This window comes from Lutra lutra, chromosome 14 (genome assembly GCF_902655055.1).
Source record: "Lutra lutra chromosome 14, mLutLut1.2, whole genome shotgun sequence".
Taxonomy (NCBI): Eukaryota; Metazoa; Chordata; class Mammalia; order Carnivora; family Mustelidae; genus Lutra; species Lutra lutra.
This window is the reverse complement of record NC_062291.1, coordinates 62,228,278-62,246,730: the sequence shown is the minus strand read 5'-3', so window position 1 is coordinate 62,246,730 and position 18,453 is coordinate 62,228,278. Positions and strand designations below refer to the sequence as shown.

The 18,453-nt window shown below is 40.3% G+C and overlaps 1 protein-coding gene across 13 annotated transcripts in view; it reads right to left on the bottom strand.

Annotated features, from left to right (window-relative positions):
- GBF1 (golgi brefeldin A resistant guanine nucleotide exchange factor 1) overlaps nucleotides 1-18,453 on the bottom strand; it is a 124,546-nt gene extending 106,093 nt beyond the window's left edge. For 7 of the 13 annotated variants that reach the window (XM_047701825.1, XM_047701826.1, XM_047701829.1 and 4 more), the window contains exons 1-3: nucleotides 18,207-18,452; nucleotides 6,484-6,589; nucleotides 4,406-4,472 (exon numbers count right to left, since the gene is read on the bottom strand). In XM_047701825.1, the coding sequence (XP_047557781.1) occupies nucleotides 4,406-4,472; nucleotides 6,484-6,579 (163 nt within the window). In that variant the 5' untranslated portion in view covers nucleotides 6,580-6,589; nucleotides 18,207-18,452. Of the gene's footprint in view, nucleotides 1-4,405; nucleotides 4,473-6,483; nucleotides 6,590-18,204 lie in introns of all 13 variants that reach the window. The other 6 variants (XM_047701821.1, XM_047701824.1, XM_047701820.1 and 3 more) reach the window with 2 other exon arrangements.

Here is an 18,453-nt window from a genome sequence, read left to right as displayed (position 1 = left end):
AGGCTTCCCTCCATAGCTCTGACCCCTGAGGAAGAACTGGAGAATCCCACTACTCTTCCAGCCTACACTACATTTGCTGTTTCTAAAAATTAAGATGTAGGGGCACCCAGATGGCTCAGTTGTTAAGCGTCTAGGCTTCGGTTCAGGTCATGATCCCCGGGTCCTGGGATCGAGCCCCACACTGGGCTCCCTGCTCAGTGGGAAGCCTTCTTCTCCCTCTCCTGCTCCCCCTTCTTGTGTTGTCTCTCTCGCTGTCTCTCTCTCTCTCTCTCTCTCTGTCAAATAAATAAATAAATATTTTTAAAATTAAGATGTAATTCACATGCCATAAAATTTACCCTTCTAAGGGCGCTTGGGTGGCTCAGTGGGTTAAAGCCTCTGCCTTCGGCTCAGGTCATGGTCTCAAGGTCCTGGGATCCAGCCCCGCATGGGGCTCTCTGCTCAGCAGGGAGCCTGCTTCCCTTCCTCTCTCTCTCTGCCTGCCTCTCTGCCTATTTGTGATCTCTGTCAAGTAAATAAATAGAATCTTTAAAAAAAAAATTTACCTTTTTAAAGCATACAACTCAATGTTTTAAAATATATTCACACAGTTGTACAACCATGACCACTATCTAATTCCAGAACAGTTTCATCACTCCAAAAAGAAACCCTGTACTCATTTGCAATCACTCCCCAGACCCCCTCCCAGCCCCTGGTAACCACACATCTAATTTAACTTTCCACAACAACCTCCTAAAAGGATCCCTAAGAGGGGCTTAAAGACCAAATGAGGGGCAGCAGTTAAGTCTCACTGATGGTGAGCTAAGATTTTATCCAAAATAGTAACATGCAAACTTTGCTCTTAGGTACCCTCTACCTTCCAAGTGCAACCGTCACTTTAGATTTGGTATTAGACTATTTTAATACTCTAAATGCTACAGAGTATGCCGTCATCATGCAGTGTGGGCAAACACTAACTGCGAAGGTAGTCCAGAGACATGTATCTGTGAGAATAACTGGTATGGACTTAGCGAACCTTATTAGAGACAATGGACTTATTTCTTCCATAATGTTAAGATAATACTCCTGGAAGGGTAGATAGTGCTTATCTACTTAAAAGATTCTCTTTTTACAAGAAGAGAAAAAAAAATCATTTTGGTTTACTGACAATGTCCAATAACTACCCATTTCCAACAGTGATATTCTTAACCAACCATGCCAGCAGATAGCCTAGAAAAAAGCAAATCAAAAGCCTTTTTATAGGAAAAGTCTAAGCCCAAGTCAGTTTCGTGAGTTAAACTGAATGGAAGTTCTAGAATTCCTGCCATACCTCCTCCAATCTAGGTGGGACACCATTCCCAGTCACACAGAGCAGGCAGTCCCTTCAGTTTCTCTTTCCAAGTTCAAAACCCTTTCCCAGCCTCCTACCACTAACACATTAATAGGCTTCCAAGAAAGCAGTCCTCCTGACACTGCCAATCAGAAAAATCTGTTTGTCTCAGTAAAAGAAACAAGAAATTGGTCATGGACTACAGAGTCCAGGACCACAGGGGCAGCTGACCCATAAACTTGCTCCTGGAAGCCAGCACTATGTGGGGGGTCAGCACCAATCAGAAGACTATGAAATGTTCCGTTTTGGGTCCACTCTGTCATTTTTTCAGGCAGGTGATATGTTAAAACCTAAAAACAATGGGCAACCTTGGCAGGCACCACTTCAACATCTGCCCTAGAAAATAATGCCACACAAGGAAACGTGAGGGCTCCTAGTACCACTGACAGGTCTGGCTCCTCGGCACATTCTGGTTTTATTAGTTTCAAGCAGCAGATAATCTGGATTCCTGACTCAAAGATATAGGAAAATTAAGCAGCAGACTCAACTTTGGCAGCTCTTAGTTAGTCTAGAAACCCTAAGTCCTGAACTGCACCACTCACCACAGATAGGGTCTCTTGAGATATGTCAAGGAAATGTCTGGGTAGAGAAAACAAGTATGGGATATGGATTAGACGGCAAGCAGGAAATGTAGCTCTGTCAGGAGAGCAGCACCATCTCAGCTCCTCAAGTCTGCAGAGTGCCCAAAAGGCCTACAAGGCTACTCCAGTCTCATCTCAGCATTTTGGGTGTTTCCAAACACATACAACACAATACTGTGTATCAGTTGTTTGTCAAATGTTTCCCAGTATACTAACATGTTTAGTCCTCTTCACATCTCTTAAAAGATAGTATAGTTGACCCTTTAACAAACCCATGGGTTTGGGGCACCAACCCCCTTGCAGATGAAAATCCATGTATAACTTTTGACTTCCCAAAACCTTAACTACTAATAGCCTGTTAACCAGGAACCTTACTGATAACATAAGCAGTAGATTAATACATATTTTGTATGTCATAAGTATTATATATTATATTCTTACAAAAAAGTAGTTAGAAAAAAGAAAATGTTATTAAGAAAGTCATGGTGGGGGGGGGGAGCAGCAAGTGCGGTCAGTAGAACATGTAACTCTTGCCCTTAAGGTTTTGAGTTCAAGCCCAACATTGGGTGTAGAGATTACTTGGAAAAAAAAAAAGTTATAAGGAAAGGCAAATATATTTACAGTACTATACTGCATGTACTGAAAAAAATCCATATATAAGTGGACCTACCTACATGGTTCAAATCTGTATTATTCAAGGATCAACTACAGGCTGAAACTTTTGGCCACCAAAGAGTTGTAAATACCTACTCCCTACATTTTCTTTCTAATTGGGATAGGCAAGCTTTATCTGTAAAGTTAAAAAAAAAAAAATCTGTGCAAGTGGCCAACTTCCTAAAGCAGCCAAGTCACTTACAGTACAGGCCATAAAATAAGAACATGCCACCTAGTTGCAGCTTTAACCCCGCTAACTGGCCATAACGACTTCCTCTATACTTGATCTTTGGCTAACATTTCTGATACTTTTCAAAAGAGTGAAACTGCTCCTTTAAAAAAAACATGTGGAGAATGCTTAGATAACTTCAGCCCATATTTAGGAAAGTAGTAAGAAATTTTTCTCCAGATACTCGCCTACATTTCTCATGAAAGGAAAAATTTTATTACTTAGTTAACTTTCAGAAACCTAAAAACTATTTCAACTGTTGTCTTAGATATGTTATAAGGAAACGTTACTTAGATATGTTTCTAGCTAAAAACCATTCCAGGAATATAAATTTCAAAAGCTCTTTATGGTTGACAGAGGAACACAGCTCTGAGGCTTTCCCCTTCAATCCCTCTCCCCTTGCAAAACCCAACGGTGTTGAGATTTGCCTCCTCCTTTGATACATACATATACAAAAGGAGGCACTTCCTGTGTACATTCTCCTCTAATTGTATGAACAGAAGCAATGTAGACCAGGGCACTAAACCAGGCCTGAATTCTAGTTTTGACTCCACCTCTTAGAATCAATGTGACCTCAACTAAATCACTTAAAATGTCTCTGGGCGGGGCGCCTGGGTGGCTCAGTGGGTTAAAGCCTCTGCCTTCGGCTCAGGTCATGATCTCAGGGTCCTGGGATCGAGCCCCGCATCGGGCTCTCTGCTCAGCAGGAAGCCTGCTTCCTCCTCTCTCTCTCTGTCTGCCTCTCTGTCCACTTGTGATTTCTGTCTGTCAAATAAATAAATAAAATCTTTAAAAAAAGATGTCTCTGGGCTTCAACTTCATTCATAAAAAGGGGACAATATCTGCTACACCTCCTTCACAGGACTGTGTAAAAAGTTCAATAAGGTAATAAACATGAAAGAGGCTTTGAAAATTCTAAACATATGAATATTAGTTATTACAATTGGGAAAACAGGGAGTACAAAAAGGGACAAATGATTCTGGGAACACATGAAGACTGAAAGATCTATATTACACACAATTAAAGCCCTAAAAGTGACAAAGACTTTCCGTAAGAGAAGGGTTTTGTTGCAAGTACTTAAAATCTGACTTGTAACAAATAATAATAAGACTTCACTTGTGCCACCAACTTCCTACCTCAGGGCATGCATGGGGCAGAGAAAGAAAGTAGTTAAAACAAGACCAAAAGTAACTTTATTATAACTCAATCAATAAAGGGAGCTTATAATTCTATGAATGCTTATTCCCTACTAAAGTGGGATACCACACCAGGAACTCAAGGAAAAGGATCAGCAGTGCAGTATACCAGGGCCAAACTACACCCATGGGCCAAACGTGGCTTGTACTCGTTTTTGAAAAAAATTTTATTTATCACTCGTTCGTGTAAGTATTAACTGTGTCTGCTTTTGAGCTACAACAGCAGAACTGAGCAGCTGCACAGCGGCTATGGCCTGCAAAGCCTACAATATTTACTATATAGTCCCTTGCAGAAGAAGTTTGTCTATCCCTGCAATAATCAAGCGTATGGTTTTTTACCAGTATAAATAATCCTACTTAGATGTGGGGACTTACCTGTTATATTGTTTAGAACCTCCTTTAGGTGACTGAAACTATGCAGCAGAGGATCCCGTTCTTCATCCTATAACACACAGGTTTAAAAAAAAAAGTATCAGACAAAGAGGAAAAAGGAAATAGCAGACAGATCAAGGGCAGTTTGAATCCAATGATTAAGTTTCCCTTCTGAGGAAAAGAAGTTAGCCATGGTTCAGCTTTCCAGTTCCCCAATCTTCTATTTCATAAAGATACTCTGGGTTTACCTAAAATAGTAAATCCTGAAATACTAATCTATACCATAACCACAGCACTCAAGCTACCAGAGATTACCATGGCCTTCATATGTGCTATGGTCTGAATGTGTATATCCCTTCAAAACTTGTATGTAGGAACGCCTGGGTGGCTCAGGTGGTTAAGTGACAGCCTTTGGCTCAGGTCTTGATCTTGGATTCCCAGGATCGAGTCCCACGTCTGGCTCCCTACTCAGTGGGGAATCTGCTTCTCCCTCTGACCCTCCCCCTTCTCGTGCTCTCTCTCTAATAAATAAAATCTAAAAAAAAAAACAAAACTTGTATATAAAAATCCTAATGTCCATGTGATGGTATAAGAGGTAGAGCCTTTAAAACATAGGTGGTTAGGGCCTTCAGAAGGTGGGTGAGGGCTCTTTCCTCATGAATGGAACTAATACCCTTAAAAGAGAGTCCCAAGAGGGCGCCTGGGTGGTTCAGTTGGTTAAGCGACTGCCTTCAGCTCAAGCCACAATCCTGGAGTCTTGGGATTGATTCCACGGGAAATCTGCTTCTCCCTCTGACCTTCTCCCTCTCATGCTCTCTCTTGATCATTTTCTCAAGTAAATAAATAAAATCTAAAATGAATGAATGAATGAATGAGGCCCAAGATTGCTTCCCTACTCCCTTCCATGTGAGGAGAAGTCTGAGACCCAGAAGAGGACTCTCACCTGACCATGCTGGTACCCTGATCTTGGACTTCCAGTCTCCATAACTGTGAGAAATAAATTTCTCTTGTTTATAAGCCACCTAATCTGTGGTACTCTGTTATAGCATCCCAAAAGACTAAGATAATACATTATTCTATCTCTTTTCCTTCTTTATACTCATTACATAATCATATATAACCATTTCAAAGACATTGCTAGCTCCACTCTCACTTCTAAACCATTTTTATTTCTATTTTTTTTAAGATTTTATTTTTGGGGTACCTGGCTGGCTCAATTGGTACAGCAGGTAACTCTTGACCTCAGGGTTGTAGGTTCAAGCCCTGCATTGGGTGCAGAGATTACTTAAATAGTAAATCTGGGGGAAAAAAAAAAGTCTTGAGCCTGGGTGGCTCCGTCTGTGGGCATCTGCCTCTGGCTCAGGTCATGGACTCAGTGTCCTGGGACTGAGCCCCGCATCGGGATCCCTGCTCAACAAGGAGTCTGCTTGAACATATATATGCAACAAGGAAAGCCAGCTTTACAATAGGTAATTTCTTAGTCATCTGATTGGCAAGATATGGTCTGCTCTATATACTCCCAAGGAGTACCACCAACATGCCACACTGCATGTATCAATTTGAGAGCTAATTATAGTCTTGGGAATCTAAAGGTAAGGCATCTTTCAGACATTTTGAGGCATATTTAAGAGGTCCCAAATGCTACCTTCACTTGTCTACAAAAACAGCTAGAAGAATAGTATCATCTTTTGGGTCCCAGAGGAAAAAAAGGCCTATAAATTTGACACTAGTTGGAATAAAACAGAAGGGTCCTTTATAGGGGGGCCTGGGTAGCTCAGCTGGCTGAGCGTCCAACTCCTGGTTTCAGCTCAGGTCATGATCTCAGGGTCATGATCTCAGGGTCATGAGCTCAAGCCCCACATCAGTCTGCTTCCCCTCTCTTCCTCTGTCCCTCCTCCCACTTGTGCATTCTCTCTCTAAAATAAATAAATAAATCTTTAAAAAGTAAAAGGGTCCTTGATACCAAGAACAACTCTGAGTTCCTACTACTCTCAATATTAAAGAAAAATTGATTACTGTTTTAACCAAGCATCAGATCCCTTATAACTCAGGAACCAAATTATCGCCCATTCCCCACTTACCAGTGGAGTATGAGTGCTCCATCGGGCATTTCGTTTGATTGCCCCAACCACAATGTTAATCTCCCCTTGAATGATGTAAATATTTTTATCCACCATCCTGGTAAACCTATCAAAACAGTTAAAAGGTAGTTAATATTTAGTTACTCAGGGCATATCCATGTTTAAATCAGTACCTGATAAGGTCAGAATTATGATTTAACTTCTCAGTATCATGATTTCCCACCAGTAATACCAGGATGGGATGAAGTCCATCTTATGTTATGAATCCAGCTACCTAGCTCTCCTAGAGGTCTCCAAAAGTTCAAGATACAAGTCAAAAAGTATCAATCCAGAATTTCTCAAAAGCACCTAACAATCTCTAGCAAGCATGTCAAATTCTTCCAAGTCAATTGTCCCCAAAATCTCTCCTGTGAGGATTTCAGGTATGCAGATGTATCTGTTACTAGTTTGTTAAAGATACATTTCAGGGACGCCTGGGTGGCTCAGTTGGTTGGACGACTGCCTTCGGCTCAGGTCATGATCCCGGAGTCCCGGGGTCGAGTCCCGCATCGGGCTCCCAGCTCCATGGGGAGTCTGCTTCTACCTCTGACCTTCTCCTCGCTCATGCTCTCTCTCACTGTCTCTCTCTCAAATAAATAAATAAAATCTTTAAAAAAAAAAAAAAAAGATACATTTCAGATCTTCCCTTTGTTCTTTTTTATTCCCTCAATAAAGCAACAATGGAACTTTAAGTTTAAAGAAATGAATGAAGGCTGTTAGAAAAACCACCTTGGTTTGGAAACCACAGTTACAATGTCAACTTACAGACTACATCCATTCTACCAAGTCAGCTACAGAAAACTGGATAGTGGCAGTGATACAACCTTTAAAAAGTTATGAAAGGTCAAGTTCACTTGCTTAGAGCAGGAACTCTCTAATAAGACAGATTGAAAGGCAGATTCATTTTAAAACTCCTTCTGTATGAATCTCTGAAGTGAAGCTAAAATACTACTTTAGTACTTTAAGTGTTCCCAACTGAATTATCACAGGATTTTCTTTGCTGCCTAGGACAGCACTTGGAAAAGATATTTAATTCTCTTCCCAGGTGAAAATATAAAAAAAACAGAATATCTTCTCAGCATAGAGAAAAATGTAGGAGCGTGTAAAACTACTTTCCACTTTCCATTATTTAGAAACCCTCCTCACAAGGACAAAATTTTAAAAAGAAAGGGAAAGGACTACAGAGACATCCAGTTAGACAAACATTTAGATCAGTCTCCAGGAAAGTTAAAACAGTAAGCCTATCAGAGTAAGGGGAGAAAGAATTCCACAAATACTACTTATTAAGCACCTACTATGCATAAGGAATCTTTCAGAGTTCTAAGGATACAAAGCAAATAAGACATGGATAGAGCTCTCAGACATATGGAATGGGAAAAAAAAAAAACAAACTGTAGTATATAACTCTATGTTTATGTAAAAAAATCAACCAACCCACCCACCCTATATAAAATACTAGATTTGTTTTTGAAAATATGCGATATGTAACATACAGTACAATATGAAAAGCAAAAGAACAGCTTGTATCCAAATTAAGAATAGTACAACTGAAGTCTCTTGTGTATTCTCCCTAATCATATCCTCCTATTTTTCATCCATAGGTCTCACTATTCTAAATCTGATGGTTATTAAACTTTTATGTTGCTTTATACTCTTACTTCATTGATACATATTTTTTAAAAATAGTATTATTGGGGTGCCTGGGTGGCTCAGTGGGTTAAAGCCTCTGCCTTTGGCTCAGGTCATGATCCCAGGGTTCTGAGATCGAGCCCCGCATCAGGCTCTCTGCTCAGCAGAGAGTCTGCTTCCCTTCCTCTCTCTATGGCTGCCTCTCTGCCTACCTGTGATCTCTGTCAAATAAATAAATAAATAAATAATCTTTAAAAAATAGTATTATGCTGCATATTTTTGTATTTTATTTAACTAATATAATATTGCACGTATTTTTCTGATATTCGACCTTTTTCCTTGAAACATTATGTTTGTGAGTCATCCATGTTGCTAAGTGTACTTAATGTATTTTGTTCAAATAATATATACATGTGTACACAGAGAATAAAAGGTCTGGGCAGGGGCACCCAAGTGGCTCAGATGGCTGGGTGTCTGACTTGATTACTGCTCAGATCATGGTCTCAAGGTGAGATTGGGCCCATGTCCAGCTCTCCACTCAGTGGAGAGTCTGCTTGAGATTCTTTCCCTCTGCCCTACCACCCCGCTCATCACGTGCACACACTCTCTCTCTCCCCCAAACAAATAAATCTTTTAAAAAAAGGTCTGGGCAGGAGGCGCCTGGGTGGCTCAGTGGGTTAAGCCTCTGCCTTCAGCTCAGGTCATCTCATGGTCCTGGGATCGAGCCCCGCATCGGGCTCTCTCCTCATCGGGGAGCCTGCTTCCTCCTCTCTCTCTCTCTGCCTGCTTCTCTGCCTACTTGTGTTCTCTGTCAAATAAACAAATAAAATCTTTAAAAAAAAAAAAAAAAGGTCTGGGCAGATGTACCCCAAACTCAATAACCATAGTTATCTCTAGAGACGATATTATAAAATCAGGGTGTAATCAGAGGACACTTTAACCTTACCTATAATGTTTCAGTTTTAAATTTTCATAGGGAGAATATATTACTATACCATCAATATAATCTAAAATTAGTAACAAAGAAAGAAATAAGATATAATTTCTGCCCATGAGGCATTTACAGAGTCTAATGGGATCTAAAAGAAAATGAGCCATAGATATACAGAAAAAAATACATTTTTCCAGTAGGACCATTTGCACATTTTGCATAAGACAGGGCCCCCAGAAAGCAAGAAGTATGAAAACCATTATAATAAAGGGGAAAAGGCACAAATTTTGTCCAGGACCATAATACCCCCTTCAAATCCACAAGAGAATCCAATATAATAAAACATTTATTTTAATGACAATGTAAAGAAACAACTAGGTTAAAAAAAGAAAGAAAGAAAAGAAAAAAAAAAAAAAGAAAGAAAAGAAAAGAAACAACTAGGTTAGTCCCAGGAGATTTATCTGCTTTCCAAATGCCCTAGGCACATAGCAATGTTCTCTCCTGAGAAGATTCAACAATGAAAACATAACAACAATAAGAGGGAGGAGAACCAAGAAATAGAAAATGACCAAATTAAAAAATAATTCAAAGTATCAGAAGAGAAAAGATAAAATCTCTAGTATGGTTCCTTCCTTAAATTATTTAGGCAAGATGAATATGCTTTATACCTCTGGAAGGACTCTGAAAAAATGGCTAACAGAGGTTGCCTCCAGAAAAGGGAAGTGGGGAACTGGGATGAGAGGAAGACTTAATTTTCTCTGTATATTCTTTTGTATCTCTTGAATTTTGTGTCACACATATATATTACCTACTACCTATTTTTAAATTAGAATAATGCAGGGGTGCCTGGGTGGCTCAGTCAGTTGAGCCACCGAGTTGAGCCATCTTAGTTTCCACTTGGCCCCACTTGGCTTGTGGGTGCACTCTCAAATACATCAATCTTTAAAAAAAAAATACTTAAACGGACACCTGGGTGGCTCAGTCATTAAGCATCTGCCTTTGGCTCAGGTCATGACCCCAGGGTCCCAGGACCAAGTCCCACATCAGGCTTCTCCCTCTGCCTGCCACTCCTTCTGCTTGTGCTCTCTCTATCCCTCTCTCTCTCTCTGACAAATAAATTAATTCTTTTAAAAAATAAATAATTAATATGAAAATAATTTTTTAAAAATATTTTTTAAAAATAAATTAGAATAGTGAAGAGTAGTTGTATTATTCCATATGTAAAGGATTAAGAGCAGTCATCAAAGTTAATTAACTAACATTTACTTCAGTCAATCAGATATTATTACCTAATACATGCTAAGCAAAATATTATGCACAGCATACAGAATTGTCACTACCCACCCACAAGGAATTTATAATCTAGTAGATTAGATAAAACATATACATATATACACAAACCCATATATATCTCCAATGCATGAGTAATACACAGTGTCACAGTAGTGGAACAAAGAAAATTACTTCTGGCAGAGGGCTCTGGAAAGGCAACTGAAAGACAGGATTCAGGGTTGGTTTTTTTTTAGATTTATTTTTTTACCTGAGAGAGAGTAAGTGTGACATTGTGAGCAGGGGGAGGGGCAGAGGGAAAGGGAGAGAAGCCAACTCTTCACCAAGCCTGGAGCCTGACAGCATGGGGTTTGATCTCAGGAATCCAAGACCATGATCTGAGCTGACATCAAGAGCCAGATGCTTAACTGAGCCAAAGAACCACCAGACCAGATTCAAACAGTCAAAAATATAAGGAAAGAATGGCAACGGTAAAGGCTCATAGGTAGGAAAATTTAGTAGGTATTTAGGGGATTATGATTATTCCAAACTGATTGGAATATTATTCCTAGGGGAATAACAGGAGATAAAGCTAGAACAGCAAGTGTGGGGCATATCATGGATGGCCTTCAATATATAGTTATTATTCAGTAGATGTAGGCATTCAGTAGAATACCTACCATTATAAAAAATATTTTGGTAGTGCCTAGGTGGCATAGTTGGCTAAGTGTCAGACTCTTGATTTCATCTGGAGTCATGATCTCAGGGTTGTGAGATCGATATAGCCCTGTGTCAGGCTCTGCACTTAGCATGAGTCTACTTGTCCCTCTCCCTCTGCTCTTCACCCCGCTTGCAGTCTATTTCTAAAATGAATAAACAAATCTTGTAAAAAATTTTTTGAAAGGCCTGTAAAAGGACACTATAAAATAAGAGTATTTAATTTCTCTTTCAAAGAACTAAGAGAATGAGAGAAAACACTCATACTGAAAATCACACAGCAACAGGTAAATGACAACAGTATACTACAAATTGCAAATTTTTTTAAAAAGCCAATTAATTAATTAATTAAAGGATCTACCACCTATTTGGAAGGTTTCCCAGAGAAAATAAATTTTTGAGCACTTTTCTCCTCACAGAGGTCTTCTTCCAAGGGAATCTGCCCTTCAGCTTCAAATGGGAAGCTCAGTGAACCACTTGCTAGAACCCTTTGTCACAAGGTCACGAAGAGAGAGCTCAGGTGGCTCAGTCAGTTATGCGTCTGCCTTCCACTCAGGTCATGATCCCTTGGTCCTGAGATTGAGTCCCCCACTGGACTCGCTGCTCAGTGGGGAATTTGGTTCTCCCTCTCTCTCTACCCCTCCCCATGCTCATGCTTGTGCATGCACACTCTCTCTCTTACTCTCCCACGCTCTAATAAATAAAATCGTCAAAAAAAGAATTTTAAAAAATAAAGCATTCATTTCTAAAACAAAAAAATCATAAAGGCCTGCAGAGACCTCATGTAAGTATGGTAGAAAAGAATTTAAGGTCTATCTTGTATCAGAAATAACATGAGAAGGAACAACCAAATAAGCAGCAACTAACATCCCAAGCCAGATAAGCCACTGGCCCAGACTCTAAGCCACATATATCCTTTAAAAGTACTGTATGTTTAAAGCTCAGTCTACAGCATTCCCCTGGTGCTTTGTGGCATCCCAGTTACTCACCCCAAGAGGATCCAAAGAGGAGTCACTCTATCAACTAGCAACTCCCTCTAGATCTAAACAAAAGCACGAGAAACAGAAACAATAAACTGGATCCTTATTTCATGGAATTAAAAAAAAAAATCTATTTCAATGAACTAAAGACTTAAATGTGAAAAAGGAAATCTTAAAACTTTTAGAAGATAATATACAAGAATATTTTTATAATCTCAGCACAGAAGAGAAGCACCTAAACAGAAAACAAAAAGCATAACCAGTTAAAAAAACTGGTAAATTAAACCATGTTAAAATTAAAGACACTTGTTCAAAAAACACCATGAAAAGGAGGGAAAAGATAGGTCACAAACTCAGAGAAAATACCAGTTTATCTTATACATATAACTAATAAAGAAGCAATATCCGTAATATAAAATGTTACAAAAACTGTAAGAATAGACATATAAACATGCCCCCAAACTGGCAAAAGACATGAACAGGCATTTCACAGAATAAGGAAATACAAACAGCAAATAAATATATGAATACATTATTAGCTCCATTAATAATCAAGAAAATTATAAAATATGTTTATAAGATACCATTTTACAGCACAAAAAATTTAACCTGACATTACGAGTTGGTAAAAATGCAGAGGAGTTGGTAAAAATGCAGAGCAAGTAGCTAGTGGATATGTAAATTGATACAAGTCATCTGGATTACAATTTGGCATCATCTTGCAAAACTGAAGAACTTCATATCCTGCATCTCAGCAAGTCCACAGCTAAGACTATATCCCAGAAAACTCACAAAAAATTTAGAATAGTGGCCATGGGAAGGGGGAATGTGACTAACAGAGGATATACAAGCAGCCTCATTGTGGTGATATTTTGTTTTTTAAGCTGGGTAGGGGACACTAATGCCTCATATATGCTATACATATTCTCTATGTATGAAATAGACCATCAAAAGTTCCTTCTTTTCTTTTCTTGTTTATTTATTTATTAATAAACTAGATTTATTAATATTTTATTAATATTTATATTATTTATTTATAAATATTAATAATATTTTATTAATAAAATATATTTTACTTATTTATTTGACAGACAGAGGTCACAAGTAGGCAGAGAGGCAGGCAGAGAGAGGGGTAAGGAGGCCCCCCACCAAGCAGAGCACCTGACGCAGGGCTCGATCCCAGAACCCTGAGATCATGACCTGACCCAACGGCAGAGGCTTAACGCACTGAGCCACCCAAGCGCCCCGAAAAGTTCATCCTTTTCAAAATCATGGTCTTTGTTGTCTGTCTTTGCACTTGCTGTTCCTTTTCTGTGTCGAATATTTTTTTCTCACTCTCATCCACCTGGTAAACCGTTACTCAATCCATTCAAAAGTTAATGAGAAAGTCAGAATACCACACTGGTTTCAAGAACCAGCTTCGGAAGCAAAACAGTCCTGACTATTACCATCTTTACCATCTTAGCCAAGTTTCTTAGCCTTTTGAGCCCCTGTTTACAATGCTCCATTGCAAAATGAAGATAGTATCTCCTCATCTGTTTGTTGTGAGGCTCCATAAGAAGACTGTAAAGCACTATTTAAACCCCCAAAAAATAGTTGTTATTATAATGCCTGCTCGGGGTGCCTGGTGGCTCAGTGGGTTAAAGCCTCTGCCTTCAGCTCAGGTCATGATCCCAGGGTTCTGGGATGGAGCCCCACATCAGGCTCTCTGCTCAGCAGGGAGCCTGCTTCCCCTTCTCTCTCTCTGCCTGTCTCTGCCTACTTGTGATCTCTGTCTGTCAAATAAATAAATAAAATTAAAAATAAATAAATAAATAAAAAATATAATGCCTGCTCTTTGAGATCATCTCTAGCTAACCCACTCCCCCACAGAGTATTAGTAGTCCTTTCTGTCATCACATTACACTGTACATAGCTCTAAAGAACTGATTCTGATTTATAATTATTCATTTAGTGTGTCTCTCCCATGAGTCTATAGGCATCTCAGGAAGACACCATGATTTATTCACCTTTTTATCCCCAATGCCTATAAGATAAATGATAAATACTGGAGGAGCAAATGAACAAATGGATGAACTAACATCAAAGACTGACTCTCAATATAGGGCAGCTCATATCCAGCGCCTGTAAGAACAACGACTTCATAGAAGTCAAGGACTTTACGGCAGGCAGGCAAGCCTTCTTCCTGCATCCCCTATTTGTTTCTCTATCAGAAGTTACACAGGCTACTCTACAAACAAAAAGAGCCCACATTACCCACCAATCTATTATATTTTCACATCTATTTTCCTGAAGTCTCCTCATGTGCTAAATGCATGTTCACATTTCTTCTCAGAAATATGTAATTCTTGGGCACCTGGGTGGCTCAGTCAGTTAAGCGTCTGCCTTCAGCTCAGATTCTGATCTCTGGGTCCTGGGATGGAGCCCTGAGTTAGGCTTCCTGCTCAGTGGGGAGTCTGTTTCTTCCTCTCCCTTTGCCCCTCCCCCAAGGTGTGTGTGTGTGTGTGTGTGTGTGTGTGTGTGTGTGTGTGTGTTTTCTCTCTCTCTCTCTCTCTCAAATAAATAAAATCTTAAAAAAAAAAGTTGTCATTATCTAATAAGAAATTAGACTCTTCAAAGGAAAAGACTGCTTCATGGTGCTTTGGTGTCCAATACAGAGCTGTGCAAACCAAGAAAACTGATGGGCTTTCTGAGAGGACAGAAGCTAAATGACCCTCAACTGGCCCTTCCAAGGTTCATCTTCACTCAATCTCTCAAATATTTGAAGCACTAAAGATATAGCTTGTAAGATTCCCAGAACTTGCCAAGGAATATAACACAGTTCTGTGCTAATAAAACATAGACAGCGACCAAGAATTACTGAATTAGTAAACAACTTACTGGATCAAGAAATTTACCCAAAGGGTGGAGGTAAGTGAAAGCCAAACCAGAAAGAGTTGGTGCCCTGACAGGCCACGAGTAGAAAATCAGGTGTATAATAATCAGGTGACCAGTGTACCTCAGCTCTGCCATGACAACTCCTCCCTCTACGGAGATTCTGAGTCTATCCCAAGTGATATGCAAGGTGAGCCACTAAGATATGTCCAAAGATGTCCTTTGGAGGACAGCTTGGAGATGCAAATGAAGAATGAAACAATGCTTCTTTTTCTCATTCATCTTTTAACCACTCACAGCACCCAAAGTGACAACTAAGGGTGACAGTTTACAGAGTAGGACAAAGATAAAAAGTTAGCTTGTGTGATGACACATAGAGAACTACAGTGATTAAATCTCATATGGTATGCCTGTCTTACCTATCAGGGGTCATCATCCACCCATGATGGATAGAATCCAATCCACAGACATATCTGTTCTATCTGGAAAAGCTTTTTAAAGACTTGAACTAGTTGCCAAGAGTTTAAAACACAATGATCTGAATTTTAAGTTTCTCCTGAAAAATGGGAAGACTGGTCATACTGTGCCCACATGCCAGTAACGACAGCCCCTGCTAATACATTCGTACCTGGCTTACTTTGCTCATTTACATTATCTGCCTTTTCTTACAAGCTTTTTTAAGCTTGTAATCCTTGGTTTATGTGATGGCAACAAACCGTTACATCCACGATCACTTCCTTTATGACCAGGGCTCCAAATCAACAGACGCTCTATTATGTTTTCATTTAATTAAACAACTGCTGTTGAATACACTGAAATATAGAAAAAGAACAATGAGAGCTAAACGGCTGCCAATTATATTTACACCAGCCTTTCCAGCCTGATGGTAAAACAAACCGCCTTCTCCCTTCAACTCAACTTCACCATTATCCCAACAGAATCATTCTAATCAGTCACCCTGAACCACAGGGACAGACCGTGATCAGTCAACAGAAGTGGCAAACAAAGACAAGGATGATCCTTCCAGAGAGTACTGTATAAATACAGTGTGTCTCCTTAAAAGCAGAAGCTGCATCTTTTGCCTCTCTAGCTGCCCACACTAGCCAGTCTAAGTACCCCATCAATGAAGTTATTGTCTAAAAGTGGCAGTCATCCTGCATTCTGGAACATGAAATAGTAGTGGAACTCTGAGTACTACGAGTTCAACTGGGATTGGTGCCCGGCTACTCATAAGGAAAGGTATCTACAACCTGAGCTGCCAGTGAGCCAATAAGCATCACTGTCAAGATCAGAAGGCACTGTCTATCTATAGTCACCTCTGAAATAGAGCTCAAATTCAAGTCTTGAAGGAAGAACAAATGTTCTTTTCTTTTTTTAATTGAAGTATGGTTGACATACAAAAAAAAAGAACAAATTTTCTGATATGGGTGAGGATGGGAGGTGAAAAACTATTCCAACCTAGAAAATGACTTTTTGGTAAAGAAAGGGGAAATCTTTGATGCCTGAGTCACCTCCAGGCCCAACTGAAAAGATGCTGGATTGGTCACACCATCTACTCAAAGACTAGATTGTGCACTATGCAAAGCCTATCAACTCAACAAGGCTCAACAGGGCACATCACCCAGGCAAGAAAGACAGGTTCATCAAACCTGGATACTTCCTAGGCTATATAATTTCATAAGCCACTTTCTATTTTTTTTTTTTAGAAATTCTGCAACTTAGATCAGCAAGTTAAAATACAAACTTATTTCCTGGATCATTTCCATCCCACTTATCTAAAATCAATAAATACAAACAATGCTATCCCCCACCAACACACACACACACACACACACACACAATTTCAGGAGAGCAGAGGGCATTAGGTAAGAAGAAACTGAGTTTAGTCACTGTCAATCCTATACAGTTTTTCCCTCTAACAACAATGAGGTTTTGATCTTCCTTGTCACTACCTCACCATGCAAAGTCCTGACTGCCAAGGCCAGACCAAGGCACAAGTCAGGACCACACACTACAACTAAGCCCAGGTACAGATAACACTTTTTGAGTGTCCGTTACTTTCCCAAAGGCATTAGGTTGACACCGTTTATCCCTAGCTCATGCTCTAGGTAGGCTATTGCACATATATGCTACTGCTTTTAAGAAGTGGGTGTAAGTTAAACAGAGCAATCCCTAAACAGACCTTTCTATTTGTATCCTCCAGAGGGCCCAGAGAAGTGCCTTATATACCTGAATTAATGGCATAAAAACTTCTTTGTTGTGAGCTAAAAAACACTATTTACACTATTCCTCATTTCTGAAGGCACTCTTTACCCTTGGGGAATTTTACAGTTTTACAATACAGCAGTTTATCAAAGGTTACCACAGTGCCATAAACTTCTCCTTGGAGTTATACTCCTCCATCATTCACTCTGCTGCCCTGACCCTACCACTTTTAAATTAGCTGAACATCTTTCATGACGTTTTTTTCACCAATACTCAAATCCCTCTCTGTTCTCAGCCAAATATAGCATAACAAAGTGGCTCCCTTGTGATTAAACATCGCTTGAGGCCAAATGAAGAGAACACCTTGAGGGGAAATGCCAACCAAAACATACACCAGAAAAGAGTATCTGTAAAAGACTGTGTAATGGAAGAAACAGCCTCAGAAGGTTAAGTCCAGTGTTGACATACAGACCCAGACTGGCAGCTGAGCTGCCCCAGCAGTGGAAAGTCTTCTCTTAGCCCAGGTCTCCATAAGACTGGCCTCAATCCTTCCACACCTCTTCTCACTACCTGAGTCTAAGTTGCACTAGTTCATCATCCAGTGTTAATAAAGCAGTTCAGTTGTACTAAGGAGGCAGTCACACAGAAGTGGACGCTGTACAGGATCTGCAGACACCTCATTTCTAAGGTTTAAAAATCAACCCTAAAAAGCAGATCCAATGTTCTTTAGGTTTGCTTTGAGCTTTTGAGGACTGGGCTCTTTAGGAAACAGAAAGCTCTAGAAGAGGGGAGCTAAAAGGCTAGGTGAAGCCTGGGAACACAGGAAGAAAGATTCGGGCACCCGAAAAGGATCATAAGTCAGAGCTGAAGTCGCCCCTCCGGCCGCAGGGGCCTGACCTTTGCCCCCCTGCATGCCTCCCAGTTCTCTCCCACAACAATCTCTTCCTGTTTAATTATTGTCCCTGCGTTCTTAAGCCACCCGGCTCGTCCAACTTAAGGGCCCGCCTCCCCTCATTCCCTACGGCGATGTCAGGGCTGCCTTCAAGACACTGGAACTCTTAAGAAGAGACTTCGCTGACCTGTCAGCGGATCCAAAATGGCGGGGCCTAGTCCCAGGACCCGCAGCCGCTGCTCATGTCCAGCCCGGGCCCCGAAGGCGTCTTTAAGCGACTCTCCCGGCTCTGGTGGCAGATGGGAGAAGGGAAGGAGCCCGCTTCCTGGAAGTTGAGGCCGAAGTCAGGGACCGCACAATCGGCCAGGAAGACTCGGCCGGAACGGGCGGTGGAGCCGGCTACCTTCCCTGTCAGCTCACTGACGTGGTAACTA